This window comes from Bombyx mandarina, chromosome 06, assembly GCF_030267445.1.
Source record: "Bombyx mandarina strain Sakado chromosome 06, ASM3026744v2".
Lineage (NCBI taxonomy): Eukaryota > Metazoa > Arthropoda > Insecta > Lepidoptera > Bombycidae > Bombyx > Bombyx mandarina.
The window spans coordinates 2,901,869-2,923,308 of record NC_143213.1 but is presented as its reverse complement, the minus strand read 5'-3'; the positions used below and the strand labels follow the sequence as shown (position 1 = coordinate 2,923,308).

General features: G+C 36.8%; 1 protein-coding gene across 6 annotated transcripts in view; it reads left to right on the top strand.

Annotated features, from left to right (window-relative positions):
- CCHa1 (neuropeptide CCHamide 1) overlaps positions 1-17,376 on the top strand; it is a 122,908-nt gene extending 105,532 nt beyond the window's left edge. For 3 of the 6 annotated variants that reach the window (XM_089728083.1, XM_089728081.1, XM_089728082.1), the window contains exons 3-8: positions 5,987-6,061; positions 10,245-10,280; positions 14,152-14,243; positions 14,617-14,717; positions 15,616-15,724; positions 17,136-17,376. In XM_089728083.1, the coding sequence (XP_089584209.1) occupies positions 5,987-6,061; positions 10,245-10,280; positions 14,152-14,243; positions 14,617-14,717; positions 15,616-15,724; positions 17,136-17,159 (437 nt within the window). In that variant the 3' untranslated portion in view covers positions 17,160-17,376. The remainder of the gene's footprint in view (positions 1-5,986; positions 6,062-10,244; positions 10,281-14,151; positions 14,244-14,616; positions 14,718-15,615; positions 15,725-17,135) is intronic. The other 3 variants (XM_089728086.1, XM_089728084.1, XM_089728085.1) reach the window with 1 other exon arrangement.
- Positions 17,377-21,440: the final 4,064 nt, after the last annotated feature.

Genomic DNA, 21,440 nt, shown 5'->3' with positions numbered 1-21,440 from the left:
TCTAGTAATACAATTATAGTTGTGAAATATTAACGTTGACACTTAAATTAGGTCGTACGTTACCAAACGATCGTAAACATGTCCAATGTTTGTCAAAGATATTAAATCTGTTTCTTAATGTCCGACATAAAAGTTGTTCAAGTATCAATATTATTTGGTCCGACAATAAATCTCATTTAGTCCCACGGTAAATCGTTATTCAATAGATCAAATAAAGGAATCGTTTTGTTTTAGTGTAGAATTAAAAATCAATAAGACCTACCTAAAATCGTTAGTGTTATCTACACACACAACCATAGACTTATGAACTCAGTAAGTATAACTAGCGTACTTTATTATTCTGTGTTTAAATTGAATGTTTTTTTTTAATCAAAATTATGCAGGTATGCAACGGAAGTGACATCAAACTACTATTGAAATTAAGTACTTGTCAAATGTCAGCAGTAGTAGTTGTTGTATTTTTCCAACTGGAAAGGCAAATGTATCATACCATACAGCCTAATATTTTATATTTTTTTTTGTGAAAAATGTTAATAGGATTTGAAATGAAATGAAAAGAATTTGGAACTTTAATCAAATAGCATGAAATTAAATTAGTCAATTCAATTGACAAAATATTAGTCATTTACAATTTAGAAATCTAAACATAATGTGACTGTCAACACTGAGGTTTGATATTGACATTTGACAGACTTTTGGCGGGAACATATCTTCCTTTTTCCCTCTCTCTAAGTCTTGGAAATCTAAAGTTTTAGATTTGTATAAATCTAAGCAAGACTTATAAATTAATTCGCCAAAAAAGTTTCACTTCTGACATGTGTACTTTGTACTCACGCATTTTTTTTTATTTTTAGCTTAGTCAAATTATTATTGTCTTCGAAATTTGGTAGTGTTACCAAAATACGCGCTTGTAGCCAGAGGGTGCCACTCACCTTTTCATAAGCATTTTATTATTTCTAACGTTTTGATTATTTTTCTTTTTCCGTGGTCACCGACTACACGAACACGGAAACGCTCGTAAACCCGAGATAAAATCGTAAAAGTACTTTTAATTATACTATATATTTATCGTCGGACATGAATCATACTAATCCCATAATTGGAAGTCACGTTGAGCTGATCTTATTTTCCTATTTAAATCCCGGTTGGTCATCATCTCAGCCCATAGCTGGCTACTGCTGATAGGCCTCCAATTGACGTCCATTTTTTATAACTTTGAGAGGTTATATCAGCGTAACCTTAACTAGTAGGTGAGCTCACGTGGCTCAAACCTGACGACGTTGCTAACACGAGCCCTAGCAAGAGCCGTGCTTCACAGAATCTACCACCGGATCGGAAACGCGACCCACTGAGAAGATCCGGCGAGAAACTCAGTGGGCTGTGTCTGAGGGTTAATTTACTCGTCGAGCCCTTCGTCACAAGCGACGGGTTTGACGAGAACGATGACCGGGACGTCCAGTGCGGACGGTCCGTTCCCACCTGAAAATGTTAAATAAATTTTCAGGAGGTGGCACATGCAATTTCACATGGTTCTAAATTAATTACTTATCTCAACTTAAATCATTTAGGCCAATAGATTCGGTCATACATGTGACAGCATTTGTCTGAGAAGAGACCAATTAGGAACTTAAGTCACAGTACCAATAATTTATAATTAAAGAAGACACTTAATAGAAATCCGAATCGCACCACCATGACAATGCTAATATTTTCGTTTAAATAACATTTAAGCTATCAACGATTTAGATAACATATTCATTACTTAATATATAACTAGATGATAATGGCTATTTTTTGATAACGCCATCTTGTTGTGTCTTTAAAGCGATTAGTTGCCCTCAATTAAGAAAAAAAGTATTATTATTCGCCAATAGATGTCGGGAAGAGTTGATTATTGAAAACACGAATAAAACAACATTTTCTGAAAATAAATCGTAGCTAGATCGATTTATCGCCCCCGAAATCCCCTGTATACTAAATTTTATGAAAATCGTTGGAGCCGTTTCCGAGATTCAGATTATATAACTAGTCAGGTCATAAGTATTGTCACACAGTAAAAACTTTTCTTTTAGAATGCTGGCCACAAAAAAGTTTATTGAATTCGATTTTAGAATTGTTCATGAAAATAAAAATGTATACTTTTAGAATTTTACTCATTTTTAAATATGGAGTGGACGCTTAAAGAAGACCGTGTTGCAGTTATTGCGTTGCATCGTTGCGGTTACGCGCCAATTCAAATTTTTAACATATTGAAAAATTTGAATATAACCAAAAAATTCGTCCATCGTACCATCAAACGATACAATGAAGACTCTAGTGTAGATGACAGGTCAAGAAGTGGTCGCCCTCGGTCTGTTAGGACTCCAGCAGTGATAAAAGCTGTGAAGGCGCGAATTCAAAGAAATCCCAAACGTAAGCAGAAACTGTTGGCCCTTCAGATGGGGTTAAGCAGAACCACGGTGAAAAGGGTGTTAAATGAAGACTTAGGGCTTCGGGCATATCGAAGAAAAACAGGACATCGTTTGAATGCTCGTCTAATGGACCTGAGACTGAAGAGATGCCGCGCTTTGTTGAAGCGGTACGCGGGAAAAAAATATCGGGAAATTCTTTTTTCGGATGAAAAAATTTTTACCGTAGAAGAGAGCTACAACAAACAAAATGATAAGGTGTACGCACACAGTAGTGAAGAAGCGAGCAACCGTATTCCGCGTGTCCAACGAGGTCATTTTCCATCCTCGCTCATGGTATGGTTGGGAGAGTTTCTTATTGGGGCTTAACAGAGGTACATTTTTGTGAGAAAGGTGTAAAAACGAATGCAGTTGTGTATCAAAATACAGTCCTGACGAACCTTGTGGAACCTGTTTCTCATACCATGTTCAATAACAGGCACTGGGTATTCCAACAAGATTCGGCGCCAGCTCATAGAGCGAAGGGCACACAAGACTGGCTGGCGGCGCGTGAAATCGACTTCATCCGGCACGAAGACTGGCCCTCCTCCAGTCCATATTTGAATCCGTTAGATTACAAGATATGGCAACACTTGGAGGAAAAGGCGTGCTCAAAGCCTCATCCCAATTTGGAGTCACTCAAGAAATCCTTGATTAAGGCAGCCGCCGATATTGACATGGACCTCGTTCGTGCTGCGATAGACGACTGGCCGCACAGATTGAAGGCCTGTATTCAAAATCACGGAGGTCATTTTGAATAAACTTTGTGTCATAAGAATCTATGTTTTGTTAAGTTCATTTTGGTATATGAATGGTTACATAATGAATTAACTTGTTTCAATTATTTTACATTAAACATGTGACAGAATTTATGACCTGACTAGGTACATATATATTATATACAAGAATTGCTCGTTTAAAGGTATAAGATATTCAGTGTTATTCCAAAGTATTGACGTGTTCTAACAAATTCTGGTGATTAATTAAAAAGCTACCACACAAGCTACCATGAATTAGACTAAATAGCTTGTATTTACTTTTACATTACTTTACTTACAATTAAAACATTGAGGTAGGTCTGCACGCCATGCCTTAGAATGAATACTGACAGAATTGAAATGCAGAATTAATGTAATTAAAAATATCGAATTACAAAAAAAACACAACGAAGAAAAATATATAAAAACATTACAATAGTTTAAATGATAGTCCGCTACAGCTAATTTCTGTTACATTGAGTGCTATTTACATAAAATACTAGTTGATTATTACACCGAAATTAAAATTTTCGTTCAAAGTAATGTGACGCCCACACGGGTATGTACCACGCATCCGAATTCGGCTGCGAAGCAATATTACCTTTAAATTTCTAAGCTAACAGAACAAATGAAGTCGAACAAAAGAATAAATGAATTCGTCGTGGCCTAAAGGATAAGATGTCTGGTGCATTTGTATGAAGCGATGCACTGGTGTTCGAATCTCAGGCGGGTACCAATCTTTCTAATGAAATACGTACTCAACAAATGTTCACGATTGACTTCCACGGTGAAGGAATAACATTGTGTAATAAAAATCAAGCCTGCCAAAATTATAATTTGCGTAATTACTGGTTATAGGACCTCTTGAGAGTCCGCGCGTGTAGGTACCACCACCCTGCCTATTTCTGCCGTGAAGCAGTAATGCCTTTGGGTTTGAAGGGTGGGGCAGCCGTTGTAACTATACTTGAGACCTTAGAACTTATATCTCAAGGTGGGTGGCGGATTTACGTTATGGATGTCTGTGGGCTCCAGTAACCACTTAGCACAAGGTGGGCTGTGAGCTCGTCAAACCATCTAAGCAATAAAAAAATCTATATAAACATTTCTAAATTAGTATAGAGCCAATCCGGTGACATAGTAAGAACAAATTCCAGACACTTGTGATCACTAGACAAAGACGTTTGCTATTTCATTCGTTTAACAGAGCCATTTAAATTGCAATTTCATTTCATAGTGGCATTCGACCAGTGCCGGATTAAGCAAGCGCGGGTCCCGTAGCAAATTATTTCAAAGAGCCCTTGATCTACTATGGGTTCTTAAGTATAAAGTGGTAAAAAAACAAATCAATAGTCTATACGTTTATTTGCCATCTATAGGTTACTGCTACACAATTCTGCTACACATCCACACTGTGTCGGGTAAGAGTGCTTGCATACGTCAGACTTTTTGTAGGGCTGATTATCAGGCCGATTGAAATTCTACACGTTTATACAAACAACTTTTTCTTAATAAGTCACTCAAAAAATTAAGCTCGGGCAGAGATGAGTGTGTTTAAATATGCGGGGCCCCCGTTCGCGCGGGGCCCGAAGCAATTGCTACTCTTGCTACATGGTTAATCCGGCACTGCATGATGCGACGCATCTCGTTTGAGTTGCCAGCGGGGAACAGGACGTTTCCGATCCGTATGCACGTCATAACACACCTAATAATCACATGAAAGAATGGAAGAACGATAGTTTGATTAAACCACACCATTGTGCTTTTTTTTTTAGCTGAAACGTCTTTCAATTGTTTTCAATTTAAAATGTGCAATGGTTTATTTTCCCTTTGCAGTATATCGTTTTCGAAAATTTATTAGGTAGTTTCATTGGGTATCTCAAAATTATTTATGCCCACTTCTTACCCCCTTGCTATGTGGGATCGGGGCGCATGTCCTCTTTTTCCATTCAGGCTTATCATACGACACCTCAGCACTTACACCCAACCCTTACATATCTTCACACAGTCCATCCGAGTCCTTCAAGGACGCATCCTCCTGACATTATCGTCAAATTTCATACTGACGGTCTTCTTGGCAACAAAATTATCTTCTCTTCTATAACTTGCCTATATCACGATATCCTTCCACTCTTTATTTTGTCTATCGTTGGCGCTACTTTCAGTCCTCCTATATACTCATTTCTAATTATATCCATTCTTCTTACTCCACACAGCATTCTCAACTATCGTATTTTTGCTACACGCATTCTTCTTTCATCCACCACCGGATCGAGTATGTCAAACATAACCATTAAACAGTCCCAAGCTACAAATCTCTTCTTGTGTTCTGAATAGCGAAAACTTATACAAAACAAGAACAAACACGCTTAATATTGTGACTTAATATCAAATATCTCTAATAGGGACACTGACTTCGTCGGTCAATCTATTCTGGAATCTATTATACAGAACTAGCGAGACGATCACCGTCGTAGCAATATTGAAATTAAACATAGCAAGTTATAAATAACTATTTCTAAGTCTTGTATTGCACCACGAAGTAGAACCGATGTTACATTTCAACGGTCGCATCTTTGTGGGACTTTTCTATAGCAAATCGGTCCATCGCGTCAGAAATAACTAAGATTTGGGTTTATAAATCAAAAAAGATCATTCACCATTAAGTGGACCGTATTTTGTTCTGCCTTTGTACCGAATCTCATAAATTTCATTCTGCCTTAAAATTACAGCCCGGATGTAAAGAGATAACTTTTAGTTAATACTACTATGTTTCATCCACAGAGCAGAGAATTAACAATAGAGGTAGCAAGGCCTCTGTCGTTCAGAAAGTGAATGGATGGCGCAGTCAACGCGGAGGTATGTCCGCAATAGCATGCGCTTACTCGCTGCACATCTATGCAAATGAAAAAGTAGTTTAGAAACACGAAAACAGCACTTTTGTTAACAGGAACACACCGTTGCTACCTCTGTTTTATTCTCTACTCTATGTCGTACTAGGTTTTTGCCATTTCAACGGTGAACACGCCAATTATTGTTACCAGGCATGTGCTTGCACAGGAATTAATATTATGCTTTTCAGAGAATGGTATGTTTGTTTTATTCAGAAGCATTACTGTTTGCCAAGATTATTTTTTAATTAACTTTATTAAGCGTTTGAGGTATAGTTGGAATTTTGTTGGAACTGGATTTTTTGTTGGGCATTGACTGTTTGTTTTAACATGTAAAGGTTCTTCGATTTTTATTATTTTTAAATGCCCTTGTAAGAAATTCAGCATACCTAATTTTTTTATTCCTACCTCAGCTGATAGTCTAGACTAGTCTAGAGAGACCATGTCAGCGTCGCCGGGCTAGTAGTTGAGCTCACGGGGCTCAAACCTGACGATGTTACTTACACGAACCCAAGCAAGAGCCGTGCTTCGTAGAATCTACCACCGGATCGGAAAGGCGAACCACTGAGAAGGTCCGGCGAGAAACTCAGTGGGTTGTATCTTTGGGTTAATTTACTCGCCGAGCCCTTTGTCGCAAGCGACGGGTTTGACGAGAACGATGACCCGTATACCTCATGGTGAGTGGTTACCACATAGACATTAGCAATACCAGGGCTACATCCAAACCGCTGCCTACGGTTAAGTCGTATTCGCAAGCATCTCTTGAAGAACACACTCTTGGACGTACCATAGCGCTCGGGAAACACCGTGGAGAGAAATTCATTTGGAAGTCGGATGGTAGGTACGTGGCAGAAAATATCTCGGAAAATGCACTGATAATAATTGCAATGGTTCTAGGCAGTGATGAACTTTTACATTCACATTAATATTTATTATAATCCATTATGGAGCAGCAACTGATAACTCCGGTAAGTTTATGTACCAGTTTATGACTCTCTGTGAACGATAATGAAATAAACATCTCGTAATGTGATCTTTCTCGTGGAAAACACCTGTAATGCTTAGCTTATCGAGTTGTTCCTGTACACATTAAAATCCATCTTCCGTTCGGGCAAATGATCTTGGTCCTTGTACAACAGGCTATTTGAGGCCATACATATTCTGGATGCCGTAAGGTTTAAGTGATCGTGGGTCTCCGTGAAAACATTACGAATAGTATCCGTTGTTAGAATAAAATTGGTACTTTAATATCATACCGGTCGAGGGTGCGTGCATCTATTCTGAATACAATAAAATACATAGAAGAATGTTTGATATGTTCATCTATATATTAATACGTGAAGCAAAAACTTTGTACCCCTTTTTACGAAAATTGCGCGGACGGAGGAGTATGAAATTTCTCACACTTATAGAGAATATAGTGAAGAAGTGCAGAATGCTAATAATTTTCTTAATTATGCATAAAAAAATCATTAAATCAATAAAGAAAACGTTACACACACTATCATGTATTTGACACACACACATAATAATATATATATTCTTTGTCTATTGTCAAACTTTTGTTATTGCTTGAGGTCTGTGGTCAAATTGACAATAGGTTAATATTGCCAATCTTTAATATTATTTGTCTATAGTGTAGTCTTGGCGAAATCTGTGATTATAGAAGTACCTATAATAGTCTTTGACAATAGAACCATAATATGTTCAAACTTATAATTTCAATGAATTATTGTCGAATTTCGACTACTGCGGAACTAGTAATTCATATAATGCGACCGTTAAGATGGATAAAGCAAATATCCTACTCTTATGAGATTTGGAATATGATCTTACTGATGATGTTGATTTTATTATCAAAATACCTTTGTTCATCAGATATTTTGACACTATAACGGCAATAAACAAATTTGCTGCCTACCAAATCTAATGAAACGTCAACAAAGACATGTTCAATCAATGTTTTTCCATCGAAGACTATCAATTGGTACATATACACGTAACCGCACTTCGTAATCAATGTACGTAGCGCTCCCATAATCGGGCCCCCGGGAAATCTTTCTGCATACACCGGATTTTTAAGCCAACGTTTGTTTCCAATGTTCAAATTGATGTTCTGCCTTATTCAATGGGCTTGGGTGTTCATCGATCAAAACGTAGTCTGTGGGGCATTGCGGATGCAATGGTGCAAAGCAGGCTACGTATTGAGGAAATACCGTCCGGTTTTTAAATGTGAAATAATTTTTATTTTTTTATTGCTTAGATGGGTGGACGAGCTCACAGCCCACCTGGTGTTAAGTGGTTACTGGAGCCCATAGACATCCATAACGTAAATGCGCCACCCAACTTGAGATATAAGTTCTAAGGCCTCAAGTATAGAGTTACAACGGCTGCCCCACCCTTCAAACCGAATCGCATTACTGCTTCACAGCAGAAATAGGCAGGGTGGTGGTGCCTACCCGCGCGGACTCACAAGAGGTCCCACCACCAGTAAAAAAGGAAAAGTAAAGATAAAAAAAAAGTAAAAAGGTTTAAAGGTCGTCATGTCATTAATTTCGCGGAACTGACGTGACCTTCCTCCTGACATTGCTGATATCCATGAGCGACGCTGATCACTCATCAGCAGATGGACCTTATGCTTATCTGTGTACAAAGCCAATAAGTAAATCTTCAAACAGTTCTAGTATACAAAACTGGTTGTTCAAACGTTGTGTATCCAAGAATCCATTAGGCAGACACTCAGGTTAATGCATCCCCAATTTATTCGCTTTCCATCGATAGTGGTTCCCTTAAGTTGAGGGTACATCACTAAAATCAATACGAATTAAAAGATACTGCACCGGTAATGTATCGTCTCGATATTTCTAGGGTTTTGGTATAACGTAGCCATTGAAGATTATTTTTTTTATTGCTAGATGGGTGGACTAGCTCACAGTCCACCTGGTGTTAAGTGGTTACTGGAGCCCATAGACATCTACGACGTAAATGCGCCACCAACCTTGAGATATAAGTTCTAAGATCTCAGTATAGTTACAACGGCTGCCCTACCCTTCAAACCGAAACGCATTACTGCTTCACGGCAAAGTTAGGCAGGGCGGTGGTACCTACCCGCGCGGACTCACAAGAGGTCCTACCACCAGTAATTACGCAAATTATAATTATGCGGGTTTGATTATTATTACACGATGTTATTCCTTCACCGTGGAACTCAATCGTGAGCATTGGTTGAGTATTTCATTAGAAAAATTGGTACCCGCCTGCGAGATTCGAACCCGGTGCATCGCTCAACACGAATGCATAGGACGTCTTATCCTTTAGGGCACGACGACTTCATATATACACACAATTCTATATTCCATGTATGAACACAGTTCCATGAATCACACTGCGTCAGGACCCTGAAACTGCGATAGGTACTTTAAGACAATTTTTTTTTTTTAATAGAAACTATCGACATCTTGTAGCGGATGCCCCTAAACTTATACTATAATTAAACGCCTTAACTTTAACAACATAACTAAACACGGATAATAAAAAAATAATAAATCATATAAGTTATTATTTGAGACAAATCGATTAAATTTTATCAAGTTGTGGCTTCAGATATTTTCCATATTTACAGTATTTCATTAAAAATTAAATATAGGATAGGTAATAGGTTCCAGTAAACTTATTACCAGATGAACTATGAGCACCATTGATACATCAATATTATAGAAATTTCAAAATTAATGCATTTTACAAAAGACTTGTTGGCTTTAATAGCGAGAAATGAGGCAAACGCCACAAGGAGACAAATGTTAAAAGTTGGTTTTTGTTTGTTGAAATCACTCTTACCCTCGCCTTTTATCACTCTGATAAAGGGTGTCATTTTTTCTAGGATAATACTTTGCTGTAAATTTTTTTTTTGGCAGATAATCTCTCTCTCTCTCTCTCTTTATCTGTGTGACTTATTTAATTATGTTAAGAATCGCTTCGTAGTTACAAAGATTGTTTTAGCATTTACAAACGGAATGAAATAAATAGTAGTCATAATTCTTAGCAGCAGCAACTCGGCAGTATTTCTAAGTACTCTTGACGTTCATGGGCGAGGTTAAATAATTAATGTTCATTATTAAATAAATATGATTTTCCATGATTTTTTATTTCAGGTTCCTGCTTAAGCTACGGACATTCATGTTGGGGAGGTGAGTCAAACTATTATATTATACTTTTTCATTTATCGCAATGAAATAATTATATTTGAAATGATAATATTTCGTTAGCCCGGAATGGAAAACAAAGGTCGACAACCCAATGCCCTCCAGTTTAAATACATTGCGTGCGATACAAAAGCGGTGGGCGATTTTTTCTTTTGAAGCCAGTTGAGCCTAACCTTTCACCAAACCTAACACCACTTTTCATTATTCAATGGTACATAGTTATGTTGTAAATATAAATTTTATAGAAAAATACAGTAATATTTAAAACTTTTAAGTAATAGAGATGACAGTAATTCTATTGTTGACATCTATGTATCCGCTAATTTACCTTCGATAAACATAATTTGAATTAATAAAGTTCCAATGATTGTGTAGTTTTTTTTTATTTTTATTGCCTTTGTAGGCAGACGAGCGTACGGCCCACCTGATGGTAAGTGGTTACCGTCGCCCATGGACTTCAGCAATGCCAGGAGCAGAGCCAAGCCGCTGCCTACTGGTTAATACTCTCCACAAGCCAACTCTAATACTAATACTAATATAGTTTGACGGTATAGTATCATGTTTGTTATTTTCTTTCTTCCTTCTACTGTTTTTGCCACCAAGGGCGCTGTTCCAACTGCATACAAGTTAGCGTTAACTTTTACGATATCGAGAATGTGGAAAAACTCGCACTAAGCACACTGCTCTCAAAAAGATACCTATTATAATAACGTCAAGCATAATCTTAATTTTTGATACGCTTTTATTAGCTTCAGACGTATGTATGTAACGGAATCTTTGAACATGATTTTGACCCCCTTCAAAACGTCGGATTGACTCGAAATTTGGCATACTTATTAAGGACCGATGACAATTCAATATTTGAAAAAAAAATTGAAAAAATTGAAATTCCACTAAAAAATGAGAAATAAATAATATGTAGTTTAAAAAAACAAAAAAATACGCTTTTACAGAAAATCCAGCCAAAAAATAGAAAATAAATCTTTAAATTTGAATTTTTTTTTTATTGCTTGGATGGGTGGACAAGCTCACAGCCCACCTGGTGTTAAGTGGTAACTGAAGCCCATAGACATCTACAACGTAAATGCGCCACCCACCTCGAGATATAAGTTCTAAGGTCTCAGTAGGTATAGTTACAACGGCTACCCCACCCTTCGAACCGAAACGCATTATTGCTTCACGGCGGAAATAGGCGGGGTGATGAATTAAAAATAGTGTAAGAAAAAAGATTTTATTGTAAAAAAAGCGTGCACGTTTAATTCAAATTTATATAAAAGCGTATTTTTTTAGTATTTTAAACTATTATTTATTCGTTTTGAATTTAACCAGTTTTTTTGGCTCCGGATTCTAGTAAATTTTGAGTAGGTACACGTGAAGCCATTTCACGTTAATTGCTTTGACAAAAATATATGCAATACATTACAGCAAGACCATGATTTAAATGAACGTTAGCACTGGGTCATTAGCGAACAGTGACGTTTTATGTTTTGTAATCAAACATTAAAACCCCTAATCACTGATTCCTGTCCACGCGTCCACTCACACGTTTTTTTTACCTTTGACGGCTCATTTTATCTTTCATATTGCTCCCCGTTTTATCTCTGAGCTTAGGGAATATTGCACAATAATGCGACATTATAATGTCATTGTTGTAAATATAGAAGTCTTATCAGTTGTAAAGATGAGTGGGTATTTTTATGTCTGGAAGCTAAATGATGACAGTTGTTAGTTCACAATTGCAATCACAATTACAAAGTGCTGCTTGAATTTTAAATACATTTGAATTTATTTTATAATATTAGATAATAGCTAGCTGACCCGGCAAACGTTTTTTTGTCATATAAATTATTTCTAGGAAAGATAAATAACCTATATACCGACTGCAGCGCCATCTGCCGAGCTGATTTGTGAGTCTAAACCATCCAGGGCGCCACCCAAATGCATACAAAAAAACTCAGTCAAATCGGTCCAGCCGTTTAGGAGGAGCTCAGTGACAAACACACGCACAGAAGAAATATATATATGAAGATTAGCTGACCCAGCAGACTTCGTAGTGCCTCAGTCGATAAATAAAAGACCTAAACTTTTGTACAAAATAAACCTAAAACAAACAAAAGAAATCCGTCCGACGGGGGACATCACAGGAAAAACAAAATTGTTATTTTTATTTAATTCCGAGCATTTTCATATTAGTCTACCTTTTAAACCTTTTCTGGACTTCCACAAATAATTCAAGACCAAAATTAGCCAAATCGGTCGAGCCGTTCTCGAGTTTTAGCGAGACTAACGAACAGCAGTTCATTTTTATATATATAGAAGAAGAGGAATGAAGATAGATAAGCACTCATTGTATTCTAAGACTTAACCAACGTTTAGTCTTCTTCTCTTGAATAACTCTGACAGCTCCTCCTGGATATAATTCTCGATGCAAAATTGTTTCTTTTTAAAATACCCGATGTTGGAGCTGGGGTATTTATGAGTGTCTCACAAATGCTTCCGATATAAAAGAGGAGATCATCATTTTGGTTGCTGAATGCATTGAGCTTAAATTTAAGCTTCCCTTGCTGGCTCTTCTCGTATTTTATCTTATCACGGACAAAGTACTTCACGTAATTTAGAATTTAACTCGTTCAATATAATTTATAGTACCTACTTGTTTCAGTTCGTCTAGTTTTCTAGTGACCTTTCGTTATGAATTATCTAAGTCTAATTGAGGTATCGATTTTCTAATTTGATCATAATAGAGTTTTTGCAGTAAATCTGTCTCCACATGAAACTGAGACGTTCTAAAAAAAAGCCTGAAACAATTAAATTTTTAAAAATGTAAATTGCATTTTTGGTCCTTCGACCCTATTGCACCCATTTTTAAGGATTAAGATGAACGTTCGCAACAGTAAACCCTGACCTGATAGCAACCTGACCTGAAGCAAAATTAATCGCTTTTTAATTAATCTTTAGATTTAAAAATAATAATAATTTAGCACTGCAAAATAAGCGACAGCGCGGAGTCATTAACCTTATTTTTCGCGGCCGCGTTCGTCTTTGTTATACATAGCCGGTTATTAGGTACGAGGATGTTGAGATAAAAACAATACTAGATTATAATATTACACGGATAATGGAAACTCGGTCTTAACCTGGCATTTTCCATTTTAATATAACATATTAATTTGATTCATTTAATATCAGCTGTCGTTTTAATCCATTAACGTCAGCCATGCCGATCTTAATTAGCGTTGTGTTAAATACGATTTTATCAACGAAATGGCGATCTGCGAGTTTGGACGGAAGTTCTTTTTTTTTCTTTTTTTTTTGTGGTTTTGATTTAAATTTCCGGAGAAATATAAGTTTTGTTTCAAAGTTTGTTAAGGGTTGTTATATGGAATTATATCACTCCAAATGTAACAACGCGTTACAATCCGTTTGAAGGTTATGCAGAAATATAATAGTGACCGCAGTCCACTAGTGCAATATTCAGAAAGTGCTGCTGTCCTTTCTCCTGTGGATCCCTCTGTCGTATTTTACGATACCCACGGGAAGACATGGCGGTGCTATTCCAGGCACTACGCAATCATATTTCCCTAATATTAATCACACAGTCTCTGTATAATATTATCAAAAAAATTAATTAAACTTACCGGTAAGAGATCTTGTAAGTTCGCACGGGAAAGTACCACAACCCTGCCCATATCTGCCGTGAAGCAGTAATGCGTTTCTGTTTGAAGGGTGCCTTTGTAACAGAAATCGACATAATTACTTCAGTGCGCCGCGTAGGACCGGTGACCGGTGACCTACCTACATGGCGGTCAACGTGTTGGAATCATGTAAACTATAAATTTCTATTCACTATTTTCAGCTCACGGTAAACGTTCAAACAAGTCTCCGATCTCTGCTCCTGACTGGTATTTCAATAGAATGCTTCGTCGTTTGGCCGCTAATGCTGAAATGGTAAGAAAATAATCTATAAAGCCTTTTAAAATTTAATTTGATAATAGTAGTCAACAGATAATTTACTTGGTTTTAATATTGTTTTGTAAGTTGTTTCAAATTATGAAATCATTTTACGGTTTTTGTTTTTAGTAAACTTTATCGAGGTTTTTGATTCAGGGATCAATCGTTAGAGCATCTTCAACTCCGTGATAATATCTGAATTATATTTGAAAGTAATTGTAAATAAATATTTTTATCTCGTAACGTGCTATGTACGTAAATTTGAAATTTCAATTGAATTTCAAATTATTTTATCACCATGGTGTCGATTTGTCAAGTTACAATTTTTTTATTTACCTACGATTAAATACCATCTCTCTTTTGTTTAAAGAACTTCCAGAACCAAGATCAAGCGCTAAACTCAAACGATGATACTAACGCCATCTATCAGTACAACGTTGAAGACAATGTTCCCGGTTCAGACAGACTGTTGTAAGTAGTTAATAGTTATTAAAACAAGATGGCACTAATCACTACGAATTGAAATTTACGATATGTATTTTCTTCTTTTATTGAAATATAAAATACAAGTATCAATCTTAACAATTTTTTAGTTTATCGGTTTTAATTGATGAGTTTATGACAATTATTAAAAATATTTATAAAATAAATGTTAAGAAATTTAACTTTTTCCTTATATAAGATAATAGATGGCGCCACTGACACTTTTTACCAGTATGTCATAAACCATTATTACCTAAATTATGGTATTCAGGCTGAGTAAATTTATTTTGTTACAGTTTTTTTTTTAATTTGTACCTATTATTATTTGGTCGTTTTAACAATTTTTTGTGTATTTAAACAATAAATTAAACATCTTCGAAAACATTTTCACATTAAAACAGTGTCAGCTAAATATCAAAGACGGTAAAATAATCCAATCTAAGGTTACTAATTACAAATAAATATATATGTAGGATAAATTAAACTGTAAATCTAAATTAATGGTAGCCAATAGTAATGGCTGTATCGAGAAGTGAAAGCCTATTTGGTTTGAGCGACATTTTTGCAACTTTACAAGAGAGTCATTTAAAGTTTAAATTTTGGGAAACATATCATAACAAAAAGCTTCTTTAGCTATTTTAATGGAGTAAACTTAATTGAAAGTAAATTATAAATATCGAACTGTTGATGCTAATACCAAATAAAATGTACCTTTGATTATAATGATAAATGTCGCTTATTACCTAAAAGAAATGACGCATACACGATATCGATATGTAGGTACTTACGTATTCTCGTACATACAAAGAAACATCCATACAAACATATAAACATATTCTCTGCTATAGCCTAACAATAATAAAATCTAATTTCCTTACAATTTCAGTACTGTTAGTGATGAAGGACCAGTCGAACTTCCATTGAGTCGCAGCCTTGAGGCAAAGCCAATGTTGGACGACAGCTTGCTCCCGAAATACAAGATCTGGCAATTAATGGTAAGTATAAGAAATGAAAAATCATACGTTTCCCGTTTTTTGAAGTGAAACTTCTTTAGGCGCGTTGCGAGTAATATTGAACTCGCGACAGATTCGTTACGGCTAGAGAGAAAAGATACAATTTAGGAAGAGTGAGAGTGAGAAAAGAGATAGAGCGTCTCGCGAACCGCTCGACCGTGGAGAGAGGGAAACGAAAAAGCGAGCTAGGAAGTTTGTCTTATACACTCTTATAAATAGCACTCCCTATTAAAAATAATTTGATTGACGGATAAAAATTAAGAAAACCACATTTCAACACCTCGCAAAAGATGTTTTAGTTCTTTCACGGACTCCAAGTTTGCAGGCGCACCATTTTTTTACTAGTTAATGCGGTTACAGGTAGACCCGAATGCCGTGACCAAAGATGAGTTTTGGGGCATAAGCATTTGTTTTATTACTGTCAAGGAGTTGAAGAGCTCACGGCTCACTTGCTGCTCAACGGTTGCCGGAGCCTATAGACATCGTCACTCATCTTGAGACATCAGTGTGCTTAGTGCGAGTTTTTTAACGTTCTCGAGAGCGTAAAAGTTAGCTTAGTTATTTGTTAGTTATTTGTATGGAATGGAATCGTTTGCCTACGTTTTCCGCTATGGGCGCTGTTCCAACTGCATACAAAATTGGGCTAACTTTTACTCTATCGAGAACGTTAAAAAACTCGCACTAAGCACACAGATCTAAGTCTCAATTGAATTGTAAAGAGGCTGTTAAATCCTTCAAATCAGAACGTAGTACAGCCCGGCTTGTGGCCCAATCCAATCTTATAAATCTCCATACTAACTCGACAAATTACGCTAAAAACTCCATTAACCCTTTTAGTGCTGAGCTTATTTTCACGTATTTTGCATAAATTGCTAAAGAATTATTGAAAAAAAAAAAACCAAAAAAAATGCTATATTTCACAGCAAAATAATTTGTAAATGGTTATTTTTAAATGTTATCAAATTTTTTTAGAAGGGTTATAACGCTAAGACACGTGCATACAGTTCGATACTTAAACTGGCAATAGTCGGTATTCGGACGCTCCGCACTTTATCTATACTAATATTATAAAGAGGAAAGATTTGTTTGTTTGTTTGTTTCGAATAGGCTCCGAAACTACTGGACCGATTTGAAAAATTATTTTTCCATTAGAAGCCGACATTGTCCCTGATGAACATAGGCTACTTTTTTTTAATTTTTTTTTTATTTTTTTTTTTTTGTTTCATGTGTGTTTTAATGTTTCCGAAGCGAAGCGAGGGCGGGTCGCTAGTATATAATAAAAGAGAGTCGATCTATCGATAGTTCGCGCTTAAAGGGTTAATTAATGAGCATAATAGACATTCTATGCCTCACAATTGAACCAATGACGAATAAGCTTATTTTTCCATTACAGACCGGAACGCGAGACAATAAGTAAACTGCAAAACAGCGGATACATACATCGTTAATTGTTGATTTCATCTATAAATATAATTTATCAATCACATTTTATTTATGTTAATTTAATACTCTTCAAAGTTGTTTAGCTCGATCACGGATCGCGAGGCTGGGTTGCGACCGGTGATACACCTTTTAAATAGTTCTAAGATATAACGTGCCATTGTATAAACATATATAAAATTGAATGTATTATTTTCTTGGTTCTTTATTGTGCATCCCCTTCGTCCTCATCTGTCTATCCTTATCTAAAAGTTTGCTTTGAAACAACCTGTAGCAATGTTGTGAGATTCAGTCATCGTTCTCGTCGAACCCGTCGCTTGCGACGAAGGGCTCGGCGAGCTAATTAACCCACAGACACAGCCCACTGAGTTTCTCGCCGAATCTTCTCTGTGGGTTGCGTTTCGGATCCGGTGGTAGATTCTGCGAAACTCTGCTCTTGCTAGGGTGGACGTTAGCAATTCCGTCAGGTTTGAGCCCCGTGAGCTCACCTACTTGTTAAGGTTACGCTAAAATGGTCTCACAAGACCATCAGTTTAGGAAAGAAATAAAATAGTGAGATAACTTAGCTGATTAGGTACTTAGTCAATATCAAAATTTTTTGACGAGAGCGAAAAAGGAACGAAATGTGTTTTTTTATTTTTTATTGCTTAGATGGGTGAACGATCTTACAACCCACCTGGTGTTAAATGGTTACTGGAGCCCATAGACATCGACAAAGTAAATATGCCACCAACTTCGAGATATAAGTTCTAAAGTCTCAAGTATAGTTACAACGGCTGCCCCACCCTTCAAACCGAAACGCATTACTGTTTCACGGCAGAAATAGGCAGGGTGGTGGTACTTACCCGCGCGGACTCACAAGAGGTCCTACCACCCTTTACGCAAATTATAATTTTGCGATAATGGACGATTATAAAAAAAGAAACACAATAACATTCGCATAATTCATAAAAATTCTTACAAGGGATATTAGTATAAATTTAACATTCCTTTTTATTTCTATCATAAAACATAATTATGGTAATTGAACAAAGATAAGCAGTAAGTATAATTTTGTTCGGGAACAAAATGTAACGTTTCGGGCCGTGTTTGCCAAAGCCCAAAGATGTTACTACGTAAATTTCGCTTTGAGAGACGAGGTCTCAATTGTGTTGTTTACTCGCTGATACACCTTCGGACCGGACCTCATGATTGTTTCAGGGCAGAAATAGAGAGGATATTTCTACGTATCCGGGCAGGATTACACTACGCTAATAGTTGTCTAAATTTTATAAATTACGCTCTTATTTTGCCTACCTATCTTCCAGTAGCCTTGAAGGGCTATTCTGGCTTCACCCTGACTGGCAGCCATGCTCGCGGGTCTCGACCTGAAAGAATTTGTTGACATCTGCCCTTGCAAGAGCAGTGCTTCACTGAATCTACCTCCGGATCGAAATCGCAGTTCCCTGAGAAGATTAGGCGAGAATTTCAGTGGGTCGTGTCTGTGGGTTGAATTGCGCGTCGAACTCTTCGTCGCTTTCGATTAGTTCGACGAGAACGGTGACCGGTGCTTGGAATGTCTAAAAGCACCGATGGAATTGATCCGGAATGACATGTTTAAGGCGACATCGGGCATGTAATCTAGGGAGGCTACGACATATTAAGCCTGGGGCCAATCTGGTATATTAAATTTGATAATTACCAATTTCCAAACAATTGTTGATACCTTATTTTATTTCCCTTAGCAGTGATTATTTGATATGGAAGATATTTGTATGATAAATATAAATGTCTTTTCCAGGGTTATGGATGTATCTTAAATATATGTATGTGTATATTAGAAATCTTACATTTATTTCCGTTATCTGGTACCGGTAACACAAATTCTTTACGAACTTATCACGGGACCAGTTAACGTGGCGTGATTCTTAGTAAATATTTATATGTATATGTATTTTAGTTAGCCCGCCACTGATGCTTACTTCCACTGCAATATTACAACACGCTATAGTTTATGATAGCTATTATTCCAATTTACCTTAAGTTTCGGACGGTTAGCGTGGTATGGACATGTGATCCGTACAGAGAAGATGCATGTGACTAGGAGATGTATGGAAGTAGTGGTGCAGGTACAGAAGGAAGGTAGCGGACTAAAAATCTCTTCTAGCCCAGTGAAGCAGCACCGCGGAATTTATGTTAATCAAAAAGTAACATCTGTCTGTCATCTGAGAACGAACCAATGGTTGAATTAATATCCGGTTTTTTTTCCAACGTTAAAAATTCTTTACAACGGCTGTCTTCAAAGATTCGATACTTCTATCACACGTTACGTATAGTACAAAAGACATTTTAACATAATCTTTTGACTGTTGCTTATTAAAGGCATATCCACTGAGTTTCTCGCCGGATCTTCTCAGTGGGTCGTGTTTCAGATCCGTTAGTAGATTCAGCGAAGCATTGCTCTTGATAGGGCTAGTGTTATTAAATTCTCTCAGGTTGAGCCCGTGAGCTCACCTACCAGAACGCGCGAAGTCAGAATAGCCCCTTAGGCTACCAACGATTAGGTAGGGGAAAAAATACATCGATTTTGCATCGCGGGATGTTACAATAAGATCAATCTTAGCTTTTAGTTTTGCCGCTTGCTCTGACAATTATTTTTATTGCTGATTCTAAGAAAGGGTGACAATCTCGAAAACCTTCTCATTACCGGCAAAGCGGAATGAAAGAGGCCTAGGGGGCGTAGTCCCATGCGCTGGTCCGATCAGATTAAGATGACTTTGGAATCCAGCGTCAATGTCGCTATCCACTGCGCGGAGGACAGGAGTGAATGGAGGAATATAGTCCTAATAAAAGTGCTCCGTAAAGGTCACGACGCAGGTCCTCAGCACTGAGGAATACGACGCACGGAGGAGGATTCTAAGAAAGACACCTTATTGATTTTTTATAGTGTTTTGTTTTTTTTACTTTCACACAAACCTTGATCCGACAATCACAAACACAATGAGAATGAAATCATTCAAATAAGTCGTCGAGCCGTCCTCAATTATTCCTCTTTTAGACCTGTGAAAATTTGTCTTTACTTATACATAAGATTTACTGGTGGTAGAACGTCTTGTGGGTCTGCACGGTAGGTACCACCACCCTGCCTATTTCTGCCGTGCAGCATCGTGTGTTTTGTTTTATGTTGGTGTGGTCCTACCTAAGCTGAGAGCCTTGAGAGGCTATATCAGCGTAGCCTTAACTAGTAGGTGAGCTCACGGGGCTCAAACCTGATGACTGCTGCAGCATCAGGCAACATTTACGTTATTTATGTTTATGGGCTTCGGTAACCACTTAAAACCAGGTGGGCCGTGAGCTCGTCCCATCTTAGCAATAAATAAAAACATAATGAATACATTTTATTCCACGTCTTTAATTAACATAATTTATATAGTACAATGGCTATAAAACTTGTGAAAAAATGTTATCTGATTAATTGAGTGAATAATTTAGCGGGTCTTTCTTAAAGTGAAACATTCCACTGAAAAAACGTGAGCTTTTATGTATTTCTAAGCTTACTAGAGGTCAAGCTCTCGAAAAGATGTCTTCACGTAAAAGTTTTTCGCTAAAAGCGTTACAGTATCAACCCATCAAAGAGGCATACGCTAATCGTTCTAACCTATAACAATGTCTATAGTAATCTGGTGCAAGTCAGAAGCTGTTACTGTTACTAACCAAAAGTCTTTTGTAGTTATAGCCCGCTTTTTACGGATTTTTTTCTTTCAAATAGACTAATTAGAAGCACAGCTAACGTAAATAACAAAATTTGAAGTTCAAACTTAACTTTGTAACTATACAGACCTTAGAACTTATATCTCAAGATGGGCGGCGGCATTTACGTTGTAAATGTCTATGGGCTCCAGTAACCACTAAACACCAGGTGGGCTGTGAGCTCATCCAACCTCTTATGCAATAAAAAAATAAAAATCAAAAGTCTAAATCTTATAAAGAAATCGTAGGCAGCGACTTGACTGTAGCATGGTATTCTGACGTCTATCAGCGCCGGTGACTACTCACTATCAGGTCTACCGTATGATCTGCTTTGTCTATAGTGACTTTTTTTAAAGATTTCTATTTTGTAATGTACCATATTTTTTAATATAATTTCATTACAATTACCACATTCCAGTTTAGCCCGTGAATTGCACCAGACCCGAGGTTGCAGATGAAAAACATTTACTTACTCTTACTTCTAAATTGTAACATATAACAGACATTTCTGCTTAACAGATAGATTGTA